This window comes from Sceloporus undulatus, chromosome 2, assembly GCF_019175285.1.
Source record: "Sceloporus undulatus isolate JIND9_A2432 ecotype Alabama chromosome 2, SceUnd_v1.1, whole genome shotgun sequence".
Lineage (NCBI taxonomy): Eukaryota > Metazoa > Chordata > Lepidosauria > Squamata > Phrynosomatidae > Sceloporus > Sceloporus undulatus.
The window spans coordinates 169,973,333-169,989,618 of NC_056523.1; the positions used below are offsets into that span (position 1 = coordinate 169,973,333).

General features: G+C 40.3%; 1 protein-coding gene across 2 annotated transcripts in view; it reads left to right on the plus strand.

Annotated features, from left to right (window-relative positions):
• ADCY6 (adenylate cyclase 6) overlaps positions 1-16,286 on the plus strand; it is a 65,857-nt gene that overhangs the window by 15,045 nt on the left and 34,526 nt on the right. For both annotated transcript variants that reach the window (XM_042450216.1, XM_042450217.1), the window contains exons 4-8: positions 2,737-2,886; positions 6,817-6,938; positions 7,222-7,333; positions 7,730-7,857; positions 15,571-15,729. In XM_042450216.1, coding sequence (XP_042306150.1) covers positions 2,737-2,886; positions 6,817-6,938; positions 7,222-7,333; positions 7,730-7,857; positions 15,571-15,729 — 671 coding nt within the window. The remainder of the gene's footprint in view (positions 1-2,736; positions 2,887-6,816; positions 6,939-7,221; positions 7,334-7,729; positions 7,858-15,570; positions 15,730-16,286) is intronic.

A 16,286-nucleotide genomic window follows, 5' to 3' on the forward strand; every position in this document is an offset into this window, starting at 1 on the left:
CCAAGTGGGTTTGAAGTGGCAAAGCTAGCTATTAATAGTCATACTGGCTGGACGATGCATATTTCCCAGTACTAAAGCGATTACTTGAGGAAGTACTTCTGCATTAATTCTGGACTGATAATTGTATTGTGTAAGTGCATACCTCTGTGCTGCTAACTTAGGCGGGGGGGGGGGGGGGGGGTGCGCGCGCGATGAAAGCACTGGAACGTCATGGAACTGCTCTGCTAGCAGATTGTGAATTCTTTAGGCATGTGGAGCCCTGCATTGTTTAATGTAGCTTGTTGCCCTTTTAACTTTCTTAATCTGCCGCAGAGTGCTTTGGAGAAATTGTGTGAAGGCAAGCACCCTTCAAGACTGACCTCCTCCTTACAGACATTCTGTCTGCCTCCTTTGTGGTTCTGTGTTCAGGGACTGTATATAGGACAGCTGTTCTGTATCTTGCATTTTTAATTGTATTTTTAAACTCTATCTGAGTAGCTGCTGAGCGTCAGACACTACCTGCCACCACTGTGTAAGTTAGCAATGGTCATGCCGTCATCCTAGTGCCCAACAGGAGTGTGTTGCCAGCGGGAGTCTTAAAATTGGCTCAGCATCTAGTCAGGCAGATTCTAGCTTGGAAGACGGCACTGATGAAATGCCAGGAATCCTAGGTCTGGTTCACTCTATCAGTTTCCTTTACTGCTGCCACAGCTCCTCTTTGGCCCATGTGCTGCTGGCAGTCCTCTGGGGAAATGTTAATGTGACCTCTGCTGCCTGTGACTCAAAACCCTCCCTTGTGGTTCCTTCAGCCTAGTCATTCTTTTGAGGATTGACTGCACTTTTAAACCACCCACTTACCAAAGTTCTCAGGGCTGTTAAAAATGTAAAATACCATAAAACAATGACTAAAGACAGAATATCAAACCAAGATAAAAATAGCAGTAGTGAGTGCTTCTCACTGCTCCACTGTGCATATTGCGCAGGGCTTCCAATAGCCCTGCAATTTTGTTGTTGTTGTGTGCCTTCAAGTTTTTTCTGACTCATGCCAACCCTATCAGTGTTTTCTTGGCAAAATTTGTCCAGAGGGGCATTGCCTTTGCCTCCTTCTGAGGCTGAGAGAATCTGTGACTTGCCCAGGGTCACCCAGTGGCTTTCCATGGTTGAGTGGGGATTCCAACCCTGGTCTTTAGAGCCGTAGTCCAACACTAAAAGAATTGGTGGCTTAAGTCAATTAGCTGTTGGTGGCAGCAGCAAAGAGAGAAGAAATGGGACATGATATCGGCCACCATAATGGTCTGCTGTTTAGCAACTCCTCTGCCTGAACAATTTTCCCCCAGTGGCTAACCACATCCAGTTGTGAAACCTGCTTAATCTTTCCATTTGTATTCCCTTCTTTCATTCATAGGATTCAAGGAGGTATACATAAGATTTGCAAATTGTCTCCTCTCTCAAAGCTACTCAAGGTCTGCTTACCGTAGTTTCAGTTATGTGCCTTCAACGTTGGGCTTCATGAAGAATTGGCCATTGGGTTTGCTGACTTGGCTTGTTTCCTCCCAACCTCTTTTTCCTCTCATAAGCCTTGTGTGCAGGGACTCTGCTTTTCAGGGGGCCTTAAACTAATAGTAGATGGATTTGGATTTCAACTGGGTGATCTCTTGGCTACTACAGCTCATTCCAACTCTTTCTCCCTCTTTGGCCAGTGGTGGTAGTTGGCTCCTGGAGGCAAAGCGCTGTTCTCTTCAAGATCTGGACATATGTAGGTGTGTGGAGACAGGAAATTGTCTTGAACTGGATCAGCCTATTTTTGATTTAGCCCATTGTTGGCTACTATGACTGTCTTTTAGGAGTTTTAAACAGAGGAGAGCCTTCCACATCACTTGGGTTTTTTTTTTCTTATTTAAAGTTTCTATGCATTGTACTGTACCTGAGACTTTCAAAGCCATCTTCTCTACCACTGAGTAAAGATCCCTTCCTATAATGTACATATGAGAACTTGCAATTTTAGTTTTTTAGAATATCACTTCTAGGATTATTTAGCCAGCCTGACCACTGGCCAGGCTGACTGGAGAATTCTAGGAGTTGTAATCCCAAAACATAACATTTCCAAGCTTTGGTACATACTGTACATATTTAAATGTGGATGCATGTGGGGGGGGGAGAGAATTCTTGTGTAAGGAGGTGTTTTTTTTTTAATTATTAATGGATAGTTGAATTATTTTTTCTCTGTCTCTCTCTCTCTCTCTCTCTCACCCAGCCACTACCCTCAGTGATTTTAATGAAACATCTCCCTCTTTGTTGCCACCCTCCATCTTCCAAAGCCACAATGCTGGCTTCGTCCTGCCACCCACTCATGCCAGCAATGCCTTTGGTTTCCTGGGCAGCAGTGGAGGGTGAGGGGGAGTACAAAGACCCCTTTATGGGCCAGGAGGATCTCCTGAAACAAAGCTTCTAATTCATTCTTAAGGGAGAGGAATTGCCCTTGGGGTAGAGAAAGGATTGTCAGGAAATTTATACGTCAGGAAATGCATCTGCTGCATATATGGGCTCGTTTCTTGACAGTGTTTTGGAGAAGTTACCTTTTTGGACTATACCTCCTGGAACTGGATCTGGAAGGTGTAGTCCAAATAACATGTTCATGTTCTGTTTCTCAGCAGTCTAGGTTTTGGGTTGAAAGGTATCTTAGAAGTAAAATGCTTGAAATACAGATCTGTTTGTCTCCTGTGCCCATTTCACTCAGGTTTCCTCTCTTGCTTGTAGCTTGGTGCCAACAGTTTGATCTTCCTCTGCACCAACATTATTGGCATCTGCACTCACTATCCAGCTGAGGTGTCACAGCGCCAGGCCTTCCAAGAGACCCGTGGCTACATTCAAGCTCGGCTGCATCTCCAACGTGAGAACCGTCAGCAGGTGGGAAGGAAGCATGAGACCTAGTTGGGGGTGCAGCATTGGAGGGTGGGTGGTTGACAGGTTATAAGGTGAAGACATAAAAACACCAAAGCTTGGTAATGCCACTTTTTGGGAGTCCAGCTCTCAGAATGTTCCAGCAAGCATAACCACTGAGGGTAGTGGGAACTATAGTCCAAACAGTGCCTGCTTTTTTAAGGCTGGTAACAAGAAGGCTTCACTCCCTGGATAAAAGGGGTGCTAGAGTCTTGAGACCCTCCCAGCAGGGCCCAAGCGTCCTCCTAGGGGGCCTAGTACCAACTTCTAATATGGCTCCCCTCCCCTATACTTGCCATAGATACATCTCCCACATTGTTAGGAACCATGAAAGAGAACTCTTATTTATGAAATTAAATGTTATGTATTTCTGAAATTGCACCCATGACTCTTAAAAGGGGTTCTCTATCATGCCTCAACCTAAACTTTCCATGCCTAACATAATGCCCAATTTGAAAAGCCCTACAATTTTTTCTGATTATTTTGTAACTTTTTGTTGGTCCAGTAAAGATATCATCTGTAATCTAGAGCTATTGTTCGTGTAGTATAGAGTTGCTGCTTATAGTCAGTGTGGCTGCAAACATTGATAATATTGATTATATTTAAATAAATTAATATAATTAATTAATTAATTAAATATAATTGTAGTAATAAAAATCACATTAAAGCTTTTTTTTCTTTTACCTTTGATCATTGTGGAAATCATTATCTCCCCAAAGTCACTTTATCTGACAAGTTCACATGTGAAAGATGGAAAGCTAGATGGATATTGTTTGCTGTAGCTTCCTTTGATTAACTTCTTTATAGTTTGGATATGTGGATGTCTTTAGGCTGTCAGTTGATTTATGGCAATCCCATGAATTTTATAAGGTTTTCTTAGGCAAGGAATACTCAGAGATTGTTTAGCCAATTCCTCTGAAATATAACCTACAGCACTTGGTATTCATTGGTGGTCACCCATCCAAGTACTAACCTCATATAATCATAGAGTTGGAAGAGACCGCAAGGGCCATCCAGTCCAACCCCCTGCCATGCAGGAAATCTCAAAGCATCCCCGACAGATGGCCATCCAGCCGCTGTTTAAAGACCTCTAAGGACTCCACTAGTGACCCTGCTTTGCTTCCAGGATCAGATAGAATCTGATGCTTTAGGGTATTTATGCCCCTTTCCTTTTAGTAGTGGTTTCTTAACTTATATTTATAAGCAAACATAGCATTGCATTTGCAAACCTTGGAAGTCACATGTTTAGAAATAGCAGTGCTACTTTTCACAGTGTAAGTAAAGTCACAATGTTAAAATGTTTGTGTTTCTTAAAAACATAGAGGGGGTCACTTAAGTGATCCATTGGGACCATTTTTTAACATTTAAAATCCATTTTTTTTTAAATTAGAAAGAATTAAAAAAATAATCAATTAGGAACAGAGATGTAAATTCTCCGGAAATACCAAAATCATGGGGGAGAGGGATTTTGTTTGTTGTTGTTGTTGTTGTTGTTATTATTATTATTATTATTATTATTATTATTAATCTTTATTTAAAAGCGCTGTAAATTTACACAGCGCTGTACATACAGTTTTTTTAATTAGACGGTTCCCTACCCTCAGGCTTACAACCGTCCAATTAAAAAGATTGTGTGTACAGCGCTGTGTAAATTTACAGCGCTTTATAAATAAAGGTTAAGAAGAAGAAGAAGAAGAAGAAGAAGAAGAAGAAGAAGAAGAAGAAGAAGACACCACACAAAAGGAGAAGGGAACTGTTTGTTTTAGGAAAAAAGGGAGAAATTGAAAAATATTATTTTAGTTTTTTTATAGATCGACACACCTTGTTACTTTAGCATTAAATGTATAACATGTGTCAGCATATAATCATTATGATTGATATTTAAGAGTACAGTTTATTCCAAATATAATTACATATTTAATTTACTTTTTTAAGATTTTATTTTTTGATACAAATTTAGCTACAAGATCCTGAATTCCAAGGAACACCTAAACTATAAGAAATCTCTTTGGTTTTGTGTTTGAGCTCCTCTCCAGTAAAAACAAGAAACCATTAACAGAAGTAAACTAGAGAAAATTATTTTGTTTCCACTAGTTATCCATAGTGTCAAGTAGACATAATGAACCCATTCCCATAAAAAGAACTGAGAAAAAGAAGCCAGTACCAGGAATCGTTATGCTCTGATACTAAGTTAGGGTGTTATATCTCTTCAAGTTACTTGTTGAGTATTGTACATAGTCTTAAATAAAAGTAGTCTCCTTACATAATTTTTAGAAATTATTTTGGGACAGTAAATACATGAACACAATGTCATTAACATTTTATTCACCATTCTAAAAGAAAATATTCCATAAGCCGTTTTTTTCATTTTCCCCCCAAAAAAGGGAGGGGGATCAGGAAAAAAATGGAGAAGAATACTTTTCTCCCAAATTTTTCTGGGCTTACACATCTCTAGTTAGGAATATGTCACTATAAAAAATACCATTCCAGACGCTGCATGCATTTGTGAGTGTATTACATATTTGCATGTATTTTGGGTCTGTAAATCAGCAGCCTAGGCTCTCATTGTCCAAATCCTTTGATCCAGCAACTCGCTGCTTAGAATGTTTCTTCTGCTGCTGTAACACTGCTTCTGGTTCACTCCACCGATTCTCACAGGTTTTGGATAATAGGGGGAAATAAGTATCTATAAACTATCTTCAGGTATGATCGACAACAGGAATGGGTATCATACAGCCCTTGTTGGACTCCAAGTCCCAGCAGCATTTAACACCAAATCCCACAGTGAGAAATAATGCTGGGTATTTCAAGTCAGCAATATCTGGGGGAGACTGAAAGATTCACATCCCTGATCTATAATATAGTCTTAATTTCTTTTTTTCATATTGTAATGGTTCTGCCCCTGTGCTTAAATTGCTCTCTATGCCTTCCCTTCACCTCTCCAGTTTTTTTGGGAGCAGTTGGCATCCTGCACCTTTGCCCCACTGACTTTCTCCCTAAGAATCTAGAGTTTATCTGCTATAAGCAAGATCTTCTCCGAGAACAGAAGATAGCAAATAGGGAATAATTATTAAAATCTCCTAGGTGCCAAGTGGCTTTCTTAAGAGACTGGCATACCCCTACCTCTTTCTAGGCCATGTGCATCATCTTTCCTCTTGAAAGGAAGTTTTCACTGCCTCATACACTGATCTAATCAATCTCCCTCCCTGCTCCTGGCTGGATTTTAATAGCAAAAATGTCAAAACACAGAGAATATAGGGTTCGACACATTTCTCCAAGAACTTCATTGACATCCTCAGGCATATATTAAATGAAGTTGATCCTCCCCACAAATGACTAAATCAAGCCCTGGACACCCTCCCTCAAACTTTCCGAATAATAATGTCATGTTCAGTTGGAGATGAAATACTTCATCATCCAAATGTAATCCAGTATGATGTAACAGTTTGAGTTTTGGAGTAGAACTACAGAAAACTAGAGTTGGAACCTGTCTGACTAAACCCCTTAGGTGACCTTGGGCAAATCATGCCCTCTCAGCCTTAAATGAAGGCAATGACCAGTGTCCTCAGAACAAAATGCTATGATGGTGTCACTGCAAGTCAGAGTCAGCTTGAAGACACATAACAGCAACCATGGGTATATAGCTTGAGCCAATCCCCCTCAGACTCTGAGCCCACTAGTTGGCTTCCTGCACCCAAATGCTTGGGCCTTTTCATGGTTAACTGTAAGTAAAAAATGGATGGAATGGAAAATAAAATGTGTGAAGATTGGGTTATGGAGAAGGTTGAAAGGAGGAGCTTGGCTAAAAACTGGTACTGAGTCATGTTCTTATTTGTGGTAAATTTCTTTGGTTTTGGGGAAATTATAAGGGGTCTTTTTCTCTGGGGTGGCTTGCAGGAACGGCTCCTTCTCTCAGTGCTGCCTCAGCATGTTGCTATGGAGATGAAGGAGGACATCAACACCAAGAAAGAAGACATGATGTTCCACAAGATATACATCCAGAAACATGACAATGTCAGGTACCAGTTTCTGGGGGTCTGTGGTGCAGATGCCCACATCTGGCAGTAGCCAAGACCTTGGAGTGGCAGCATAGCTAACTTATTGAACAATATTCTGCAGTAGGCATGGAGTATTTTATCCAAAAAAGCATCTTTGTGGGATGGGGGCAGACAGGATAAGATAGACAAAAAGATGAAGGGTTGTGGTCAAGGTGACCTCTTGAAGTTAGGTATGAAAGGGATCCCAGGACAATAGGCTGGTTGAAGATCCCTCTATTCACTTGCTATCTTCTCACCCCAACAGCATACTGTTTGCTGACATTGAGGGTTTCACAAGCTTGGCTTCCCAGTGCACGGCACAGGAACTGGTCATGACGCTGAACGAGCTTTTTGCCCGTTTCGACAAGTTGGCTGCGGTAAGTGAGGAAGATGGAATGGAGTGAGCAGATAAGGGAGGGGAAGAAATGACTTGGGCCTCATTGTGGACCAGTGGAAGGGAATCTAGGAAAGAAGTACTATTGAGCTCCTGTCTCTCCCCTCAAAACCAATAATACCACTTCCTCTTCTCTGTTGAATTATTGTCAAATAATCCCACTTGTGTGCCTAGCTTTACTAAAAATATCTCTTCCCTGGGTTCTGTCCCCTCCATCTAACTTGACAATGGTATATCCATTTTCCCAGTTCCTTCCTCAGGCCATAAGTTTGGTGTATTGAACTAAGAACTGCTTGAGAAGAAGGAAAGATCCATTTAGGGATGGTGGCATTTTTGAATTCCCCCTCCTCACTGATCCTTCTATTTCATTTTTCCCCAGGAGAATCATTGCCTGCGCATCAAGATCCTTGGGGATTGCTACTACTGTGTCTCAGGGCTGCCAGAACCACGGGCAGATCATGCCCACTGCTGTGTGGAGATGGGTGTGGACATGATTGAGGCCATTTCGTGAGTGTGAGATGGGGAGCAACTTGGCTTGCAAGGGGTGTGCATGCTCCTGGGTTTCCTGGTGACTTTCTGTGCATGCGTCATATGCTATGTTTGTGACCGTTTTCCAGAGGGCAAGCTAAATTGGTCTGTTGGAGCAAACACAATCTATGCAGGGATGGGGAATTTTGCAGAATTCCTCCAGGAGTTGTGAGACTGCAACTCCCAGCAGCCCTAAACTGGTGTAACCAAGGGCAAGGAATGGTGGGAGCTGCAGTTCAACATCATTTGGAGGGCCACACATTTTGCAATCCTGGTCCAGTGCATTTTTAAAGACTAATTTGTTAAGGCATAAGCTTTTATGGAGCATACTAGAGTCTACATCTTCTGATCTATGAGATGTTCTCCTCATGTAGCAGCTGGATAGCTACCTCCAGGTGCAGCAGGGAATCATGTGAATTGTGTTGTCAAGTGGCAAACAAATGAAAAAAGTACAGACTGTGAGAACTGGATTAAATGACCTGTTAGAACAGCAGTAGTAGTTGAATTAGGGCATTTGCACCTATTACTGCTGCATGTCACTGGTCACCGCAGTTGTCATATCCCATAATTTTTGGTTTTACAGTGGGCCTTTACCTTACATGCGTAAAGCAAAAAACGCGTATGCTTGAGCCCCATTTAATATAATAGGGCTCGTGCGCGCGGCACAGCAGAGTGTGCGTGTCTGTTCTTTTGCCGCATGGCTAGTGCGCCCATCTGTGGCACGGGTGCACTGTATTGCCCTTTGCCCTTTATTTACTCTGCCCTAACTGTCCAGCATAGTGTAATGGTTTGAGCATTGGACTGTGACTCTGGAGATCAGAATTTTATTCCCTGCTCAGCCATAAAAACCCACTGTGACTTTGGGGGTGGCAACTGCATGCAACACTAGAAAACCCCATGATGGGGTCACTTAGGGTCATCATAAGTTGGAAACAACTTGAAGGTACATAACAACAACAACAACACCCTATTATGTATGGGTGTACTTAGCCATTGAAGAAAATACTCCATTCATTTGATGAAATGGACTTCCTTTATTAAAGTTCATGCTGTAATACATTTGCAAGCCTTCACTTTTACGTTTCAGGGAGGAATCGGCAAAGTGTGGCCCATGGGTTTAATGTTACCTCCCCTCAGGATCCCCTGAGAATTTTTTTTAAAAAATTACAATTTTGGGGAGCAAAAATTCTACAGCCCCAGAATGTCCCAAATACCCTCTAAGGGCTGTGGAGGGTATTTTGACTATGTTTGAGGGCCCCCTTGGCCAATTTAGGGCCAGAAGAGGCCTTTTTCTAAAAACAACAACAACACATAGTGACTTCTGCTCATTTCCTGTTGTTAAAAAGGCCTCACATGGGCATAAAAACATGGTGAGAATGCTTGCACATTCTATTACCTGCACATATAAAAAAGAAATGGTGGAGAGTCCTGTTATCTATGATTTCTGGAGCAAGATTATTGATAGCACAATTATGGAAAGGAGCACATCTTCCAACAATAGATGATTGATTAATGAAACGTTTTGATATGCAAGAGATGGACAGATTAACTTCTTGTTTGAATCATAAAAATGTAGAAAGAATAGAAGAAAAATGGCTTCCCATGAAAAAAGAGATGACAATAGCAAAGCAAGTAAGAATGGAATAATTAAACAATGTGAATTAAGTTGGGTGGAAAAGAAATTGGGATTTTGAATTTAAGGTACTTTTTAAAATTTAGTAGAGAATTTGACTAATTTATATTAACTAATTTGAAGCCAATAAGTTCAGATGTTTGGTAATCAGTGGAAATTTATGTACTATATATTTTAGTTATTAGAGGTATATTTTTGGAAATTACTGATTATTTAGGAAATTTTATATATGTTATATGTATTCAATTAGGTGTAGTGTAATCATGTTATAATTCTTTTGGTAATGAATTAAAATAGATGATAGATAGATAGATAGATAGATATTTAAAAAATGGTGGGAATGCCTTCATGCTCCCTAGAGGGTATTTGGAGGCAAAGAAAAATTTTTTGAGGCGGGGTTCAGTCCTCCAAGTTTTCCTGGGGGCTAATGCACATCCCTAGACTTCCATAGTTGTCCACCTTTGGGACTACAAGACGCATTCCTGTATTTGTTTGTGGATTCATCACAGTTGGCCAGTTCAACTTTACAATAAATAGGGGTGGTCAAAGTGTGTCCTGCAGTGATATCTGCACTAGAGAAATCAAGAGGAATAAATCACCAGGAACAGATGACATACCAATAGAGTTAATGCACTCAACAGTTAGAACAGAATACAGAGAAACAAGAGTGGTTTCTAATTAGAAAGGGATTCAGATAAGAATGCACTTAATCTCCCTGTTTGTTCAACTTATACACAAAGCAGGCTTAGAGTCAGAGGAAAGAGGAGTGAAGATCGGAGGAAGGAATATCAACAACTTAAGATAGCCAGATGACACCATAATACTAGCAGAAAATAACAAAGACTTGGAAGTGTTACTAGGGAAAGTCAAAGAAGAAAGTGGCAAGACAGGTTTAATGTTGAACGTTAAGAAAACTAAAATAATGACCATGGAATCTCAACTCAAATTCAATATAGATGATGAGTAAATTGAAATAGTTAAAGACTTCCCATACCTTGGATCAGAATGAAAATTGCAGTGTAGAAATCAGGAAAAGATTAGGACTGGGAAGGGCAGCTATGAAAAAACAAGATAACATCCTAAAGTGCAAGAAATATACAGCTGAGTATTAAAGTGAGGATTGTTCAAGCCATTGTATTTCCTATCATCATGTATGGATGTGAGACCTGGATGTTGAAGAAAACTGGTAGAAAGAAAATCAACTCATTTGAGCTGTAGTCCCAGAGAAGAGTTCTGCAGATACCATGGGCAACTAAAAGGACAAACAAATAGGCCCTGGAACAAATCAGATCTGAACTCAGCGTTGCTGTAGCTGTATTAGGGGAGAGGAAGGATCACTGAAATCCTCCTAAGAACTATTATTTTTTCCTATTCCCTCTCCCCTTCTCCACCTCTTGACATTTCACCAGGTGTCGTCCATGCATTGCTGAGGTTATCTTTATAGCCATATGGTCTACAAGCTTCCTCTTTCCAAAAATATGAATGCCAAGGTCTTTTCAAAGTGTCAGTTCTATAGTTGGATCAAGCCTTGAATTTGCTTAGTGTAGCTGGGGAAGACAGAATACTCCCATTTATCTATTTATGTAGGGTTAGCTACTGTATGCTTTTAATGCAGTAGTACTGTACTAGGGAGGAAGGAGAAATGAAACCCATGAGTTAGAGTGATGAAGTTGGAACTGCCTACTGGGATCAAGAATGAGTTTACCTGTGACAGTATATGAGTGATGGGGAAGCTTTGGTGCTGTAGATGTTTTGGACAACACTTTCCTCAGTTTGTTACTATTAGTAGTACTGGTTGGGTGAGGGGCTGTCAACCAGAGGTTTCCCACCTTCCAGGTAGCCCCATGATTGATAGGCCAGAAGTCTCTGGTGAGAAAGTGGTGTACTATAAATTCCAGGAACACTCTTAGCAACATATTGGGATTCTTAGTTTTCTGTATGCTCCACTGCAGTACACCTGATCTTGGAGTTGGCTTTGCAACAGTAAGATCGTTGTCTGTTTGATTTTTTTTTCCAATATACTCTTTATTGATTTTCCATCCAAAAAAGATAAAATAAAAAAAAGAAAACATATTTATACACATCTTCATATTTCGTGCAATTGTTATACCTTTCATTAACACATTTATGTATACAATATTTTGTTTGACTTTGTTTTGTTCCTCTTCCTTAAATTCCCTGTTATCTTTATATTTTAATACTAAGGTTCTTCTGCCCTCTTCCACCCTTATTTTCTATCTCACAGTGAAAGAATCCTATTAAAATGTCTTAATTATCTTCATTAATCTATTTCGGTACACTTTTTACTCCCTTGTGACAAGATCAATAACACTTGCCTTTCCTCATATCCTCGAGTCAGTTTCCGTTCATTCAACAAATAGAATTGTTGAGTATTTCCCCTTTTTAAGTTTTAAATAATTTATAAAGGATTGCCATGTCTTCAGTAGATCCTTCTTTGTTTTTCCCTTTAACAATAGAGTTAAACAATCTAGTTCCATGTAGTCATATAACTTCATGTTGTCTGTTTGATTTTGATGGGCAGAATGAATAATAAAGAATGAGATTTTGATGGGCAGGTATTGGAAAACTGCTTGAAGTGTCTGCTAAGGGCTTCCAGGAGAAACCTCTTTGATTATTAATCTCACATCTTTTGCCCACACTGTTCTTCTCCAGCCCTTGCATTTCTTCCTGCTTTTTTGTCTTCATCCTGGTCCTTTCCAAGATATATGCCAAGTTTTTCAGACTTCCAAATAAGTGCAGTTAAAAGCATGTGCTAATGAAAATCTTGTAAAGTCTGGGAGGATTTCAAAAAGGGATTCGCTGTAAATGGTGATTACTTACAATGGGTGTATATTCACATCTTGCTGGTAAGCTTTACCATGAACAACTAGTTGGCCACTAGGTAGGTGAACAGACTGCTGGGTTAGAAAGACCTTTGATCATCTAGCAGAACTCTACTTGTATTCTTAATTCAGCATGCCTGGCTTCCTTCATTATGAATCAGAGACCATCTGTCCATGAAGCAGTTTGGAGCAGAGTCCTTCAGTTTTGAGCTTCAGTTTTTTAAAACAGATTTTGTCTATAAACAACAGGCTGAGAGGGTGCTGCTTTACAATATATTATTGTTGTTGTTCTTGTTGTTATTGCATTGGGTAGAGATATAGCTCAATGGCAGGGATTGCCCCAGACTTCTTGTCTCAGCCTTTATTAAACGTGTTTACTCTTCAGTTCTTGCCAGCATAAGTGACTTTCTCAACAAAGCTCCAAGTATGAGGAATTAATTTTTGGTTTTCTTATATGCTGACCCAGTTCCCAGACTCTTAGCTGCAGCTGGGTCTTGTCTCTAGAGCATACACTGTTCTCCTAGCCAAGCGGTTCATTCTAGTTCCAGCTTCCTTCTCGTTTTACATCCACTTCTTAGGGCCATTGTCACTGGATGCTTGGTCAGATGCCTCTCAAATAGTGACTGAGGTTATAGAGAAAGGAAAAGAGAGGTGGTTTTCCATATGGACTGGCAAGAATCCATCCAGAAGTCTTAAATTTCCCAGACTTTCATTTGCAACTGTGCTTGTAGCATGACTATCTTTATCTTCTGTAGAGACAGTTGGGATGGTGGAGAATTTCCTTTTATAATAGTAACAACTAATAACAACTGTTGATGGTAAAGCTATTTTACTGAGTCTCTGTGGGAGTGAGCAAAATAATCCCTTTTCCAGAAGTAAACTTACTATGTGTAAACATCCAAAAATAGAGGCTTGTGGTCACTTGGGAAAATAATAACCCAACTGCTGTTCTGAGCTTATTATATGCATGATAACAGCAGCATGAAGAACAGCCTGCTCAATGTGATGTTTTCCAGATGATTAGGACTATACTTTCTATTAGCCCCAGTCAATATAACCAGTGATCCAGGGCTGAAAGAGTTGTCTTCTAAAACAATTGGAGGCTGGCATACTCTGACCCCACCTGCACCCATTTTATACCAAAGCAGAAACTGTTGATGTGCACAAACTAATGCAAGGACATCATAATGATGTTGGACTTATATACTCTTCCACTTCCTGTCCCAATTATATTATATTCTTATGAAGCATGTTAGTCAACCATATATTGAACTCAAAATCTTCTCATCCTGTCCTGTTTGCACACAGTAAGTTTGTTTTGATATCACAGTTGTAAACCAAGAATAGGAATCCTGCCACCATCCAGAAGTTATTAGACTGCAACTTCCAAAAATTTTTGCTACTGGCTATGCTGGCATAGGAACCTTGGGAATTGCATGATTCCCACTCCTGTTCTGTAACATGGGCCTCCCTGTTTCAGACTGAAAGCTCCTCCAGTCAGGGTTTGTCTTTATGTACTGTCTATACGCATGTATATGTCTAGAAATTTTAGTCAAAAAATAGACTCTAAAAACCTGGATCAACTTATCCACGGGTCAGTTTAAGTACTGTACCCTAACAAAATAGGAACCATACCCTTCTCTGAGCAGAGTGGCAAAAGGTGAAAGCTTATCTGTTCTAGGAGAAACTAAAAGGAACATCAACCATCTCTACTATCTCTGCCACGGCAGCACTTTTGGCCTTTTTGAATGTCTGGGTGGGAAAATAGCAGCGTGCTTTGGCATTATTTTCCTTTCTTTCATCCTTTACATCCTTTGTTACATCCCCCTAAGTTTTACCCTTGACTTATATACAGGTTATGTCAAAATCCAAGCCCAAAATCTGCCTCTGACTTATACATGAGGTCGACTTATAGTCGAGTATATACAGTATTCTCTAAAGCACCATGCACACTGATGAAACCATTTTAAAAAATTACAGATTCTCAGGATGACACCATATATACATGTCCTTGAGTCTCCTTATCCAGAAATCCAAAGTCTGAAATATTACAAAAACAAAAATTCATGGGTGACTGAATCAGTGACACTTTTGCTTTACTTTTGCTTTCTGATGAATCAGTGTGCACAAACTTTGTTTTATGCACAAAATTATTAAAAATACTGTATAAAATTACCTTCAGGCTATGTTTTCATATAAGATGCACCTAAAACCTAAACATATCCCATGTTTAGACTTGGTCCCATCTCCAAGATACCTTATTATGTACCTGTATATCTCATTATGTACATGTATTCTGAAATCTAAAAGACTTCTGGTTCCAAACAGTGGCATCACTGAGGTTGGTGTCACCCAGTGTCATTCCCCCCATTGACCCCCTCCCATTTCACACCATACAGAATTCTTATTAATGCTTTTTTGCACTAATGTTACTCATAAATCATAATTCCCATTTAGTACTGAGATAATGCTGATAGTTATGACATAAACGGCTATTGCAAAATTATTAATAATAATAATAATAATAATTTGTTTTATTTATATACCGCTATTCCAAAGATCATAGCGGTGAACAGCAAGTAAGCTAATTAGCAAGTAAGCTAATTTGCCCCCAACAGTCTGGGTACTCATTTTAGCAACCTCGGAAGGATGCAAGCCTGAGTCAAGCTTGGGCCCTTTTGCTGGTCTTGAACTCGCAACCTTGTGGTTTTGAGTGAATGGCTGCAGTACAGGCATTTAACCACTGCACCACCAGGGCTCCTTCAAATTACAATATCATACGCACAACCTGGATGTATTTACATATAAATAGTGAAGATATGGTTAAAGTGTGATGTTTTAAAGAAAATTTTAAAAGAATAATTTAAAAAAAATCAGTTCTTTTTGCAAAATTAAAATTTTGAAATTTGAAATTTTAATTTAAAAAAATTCTGGGGCCTCTCCTTTCTCCTTCCACAGAACTTTATCCCACTCCCACCTTCTATTAAAGCATTTTAAAAGGAAGCAGACAAATGCCACAGACTGTTTCTGCCAAAAGGTAGGTGTTTGAGGAGCAGTGATGTCACCCCCGCTTAGGGTGTCACCTGGTGTTGTCTGCACCTCCCTAGTGATGCCACTGGTTCCAAACATTTTGGATAAAGAAGACTCAGACTGTATCTGGTATGTGCATAAAGAGAGAGAGAGCTTTGGATGCCTATTCTATTGTTTTTTTTCCAGGCTAGTGCGTGAGGTGACTGGAGTGAATGTGAACATGCGTGTTGGGATCCACAGTGGGCGTGTGCACTGCGGAGTGCTGGGGCTGCGCAAGTGGCAGTTTGACGTCTGGTCCAATGATGTCACCCTTGCCAACCACATGGAGGCCGGTGGTAAAGCTGGGTGAGTGGACACTTTCTCGATCTGAGAATAGAAAAGAGAAGTTTGGTGGGGGGTGGGAGAGGGGCCTTTGGGAACAGGGAACAGAGGTACTATGAAACAGGGGTGGGAAACTTCTTTACTCCCGCTGAGGGCCATTTCCTCTCTGTGGAAATCTGGGAGAGAGGCACATGAAATGAGTGGAGCAAAAAACCCAAGTGAATAGCAGGAAAGGTCTTCCAGTCCCTGTCCCTCCATTCTCACAAATCTCTGTCCTTTCCCTTCTCTTTTGTCCCTCCCATGGTGTTGCAGTAGTTTAGCAACGAGCTTTCATTGTGCCTGGAGATTCCTGTAGTTTTCATTAAATGAGCCATTTGGTATGACTGGGGCAAGCACATGGAGTCCATAGTCAGTGCCTTTAGCTAAACATAGGGCCGAACAGATAGGCCAAAATAAAGCTGCTTCGGGTCACCTTGGAGGTATGCTGTTTAAATGACACGCACATCTTAAGAGACCAGACGCTGCACCAAATCTGTGCTCTAGTCTTTAGGACTGGAGCATGACTTTGGCATGGTTACCTG